The sequence below is a fragment of the Pyrgilauda ruficollis genome, unplaced genomic scaffold, assembly GCF_017590135.1.
Source record: "Pyrgilauda ruficollis isolate IOZ18807 unplaced genomic scaffold, ASM1759013v1 scaffold589, whole genome shotgun sequence".
In the NCBI taxonomy this organism is placed as follows: Eukaryota; Metazoa; Chordata; class Aves; order Passeriformes; family Passeridae; genus Pyrgilauda; species Pyrgilauda ruficollis.
The window spans coordinates 1-2,135 of NW_024527588.1; the positions used below are offsets into that span (position 1 = coordinate 1).

The following is a 2,135-nucleotide window of genomic DNA, read 5'->3' on the forward strand; positions in this document are numbered from 1 at the left end:
CCTGTGTGTCCCCAGAGCCCTGTGTGTCCCCAGAGCCATGTGTGTGTGTCACCAAACCCATGTGTGTGTGTCACCAAACACCCCTGTGTGTGTGTCACCAAACACCCCTGTGTGTGTGTCACCAAACACCCGTGTGTCCCCAGAGCCCTGTGTGTGTGTCCCCAAACACCCCTGTGTGTGTGTCACCAAACACCCCTGTGTGTGTGTCACCGAACACCTGTGTGTCCCCAGAGCCCTCTGTGTGTCACCAAACACCTGTGTGTCACCAAGCACCCGTGTGTGTGTGTGTCCCCAAAGCCCCGTGTTTGTGTCACCGAACACCCCTGTGTGTGTGTCACCAAACACCTGTGTGTCCCCAGAGCCCTGTGTGTGTGTCACCGAACATCTGTGTGTGTCCCCACACCCCTGTGTGTGTCCCCAGAGCCCTCTGTGTGTCCCCAAACATCCCTGTGCGTGTGTGTGTCCCCAAACACCTGTGTGTCCCCAGAGCCCTCTGTGTGTCCCCAAACATCCCTGTGCGTGTGTGTGTCCCCAAACACCTGTGTGTCCCCAGAGCCCTCTGTGTGTCCCCAAACATCCCTGTGCGTGTGTGTGTCCCCAAACACCTGTGTGTCCCCAGAGCCCTCTGTGTGTCCCCAAACATCCCTGTGCGTGTGTGTGTCCCCAAACACCTGTGTGTCCCCAGAGCCCTCTGTGTGTCCCCAAACATCCCTGTGCGTGTGTGTGTCCCCAAACACCTGTGTGTCCCCAGAGCCCTCTGTGTGTCCCCAAACATCCCTGTGCGTGTGTGTGTCCCCAAACACCTGTGTGTCCCCAGAGCCCTCTGTGTGTCCCCAAACATCCCTGTGCGTGTGTGTGTCCCCAAACACCTGTGTGTCCCCAGAGCCCTCTGTGTGTCCCCAAACATCCCTGTGCGTGTGTGTGTCCCCAAACACCTGTGTGTCCCCAGAGCCCTCTGTGTGTCCCCAAACATCCCTGTGCGTGTGTGTGTCCCCAAACACCTGTGTGTCCCCAGAGCCCTCTGTGTGTCCCCAAACATCCCTGTGCGTGTGTGTGTCCCCAAACACCTGTGTGTCCCCAGAGCCCTCTGTGTGTCCCCAAACATCCCTGTGCGTGTGTGTGTCCCCAAACACCTGTGTGTCCCCAAACCCATGTGTGTGTGTGTGTGCCCCCAAATCTCTGTGTGTGTCACCAAACCCCTGTGTCACCACATACCCCCGTGTGTGTGTGTGTCACCAAACCTGTGTGTCCCCAAACATCCCTGTGTGTGTGTGTGTCCCCAAATTCCTGTGTGTCCCCAAATCTCTGTGTGTGTCCCGAAATCTGTCGGTGTCCCCAAACCCTGTGTGTCCCCAAATCCCTGTATGTTCCCAAATCTCGGTGTGTGTGGTCCGGAGGGGCTGGAAGGGAGGTCTGGGGGTTTCAGGGGGTCTCACAGAGGTTTCGGGGGGTGCTGGGGGTCCCTGGGGGTCTGGTGGCACCAACTGGTGTCCCCTGGGGTCCCCCTGCCCCAGCTGGGCTGTGGGAAGGGGGCGTCACCCCCACTGACCCCCCCTTTTCTGCCCTGACCCCCCCAGATCCTTCCCCAGCAATTACTGGGACAAGTTCATCAAGAGGAAGGTGAGGAGGGGTCCTGGGGCTGCCACCCCCTACCCACATTTCGGAGGCGTCCCCCAACACTTTGAGGGTTTTTCCCTCGATGTTGGGACACCCCCCTCCCCCGTGAATTTTGGGGTCCCCCCTGTGAATTTTGGGGTCTCCAGGTGATGGAGAAGTACGGGGACATCTACGGGCGGGAGAGGATCGCCGAGCTGCTGGGGATGGACCTGGCCAGCCTGGAAATGGGGGCGCAGGGCGAGCGCAGGGCCCCCCCCGACAGCTCCCTGCTCACCTGGTGGGCCCGGGGGGGGCACCTGGGGCACTTTGGGGGTCTTTTTGGGGGGCAGTTCGGGGAGTTTTGGGGTCCTACAGGGGTCTAAGGGGGGGTTTAGGGGTCCTGGGTGGGTCCTAGGGGGGGATTTGGGGCAGTTTGGGGGTCCTGTAGGGGTCTAAGGGGAGGGTTAGGGGTCCTGGGTGAGTCCTAGGGGGAGCTTTGGGGTCCTGCAGGGGGCACAAGGGGGGGTTAGGGGGCCGGG

At 60.6% G+C, this 2,135-nt stretch overlaps 1 protein-coding gene across 1 annotated transcript in view; it reads left to right on the forward strand.

Moving 5' to 3' along the window:
- Positions 1-1,577: 1,577 nt before the first annotated feature.
- Positions 1,578-2,135, forward strand: part of LOC121361555 (ryanodine receptor 1-like) — a gene marked incomplete at its 5' end in the record, with an annotated part of 2,918 nt that continues 2,360 nt past the window's right edge. The window contains 2 exons of the mRNA XM_041482349.1: positions 1,578-1,620; positions 1,764-1,894. Of these exons, the coding sequence (XP_041338283.1) occupies positions 1,578-1,620; positions 1,764-1,894 (174 nt within the window). The remainder of the gene's footprint in view (positions 1,621-1,763; positions 1,895-2,135) is intronic.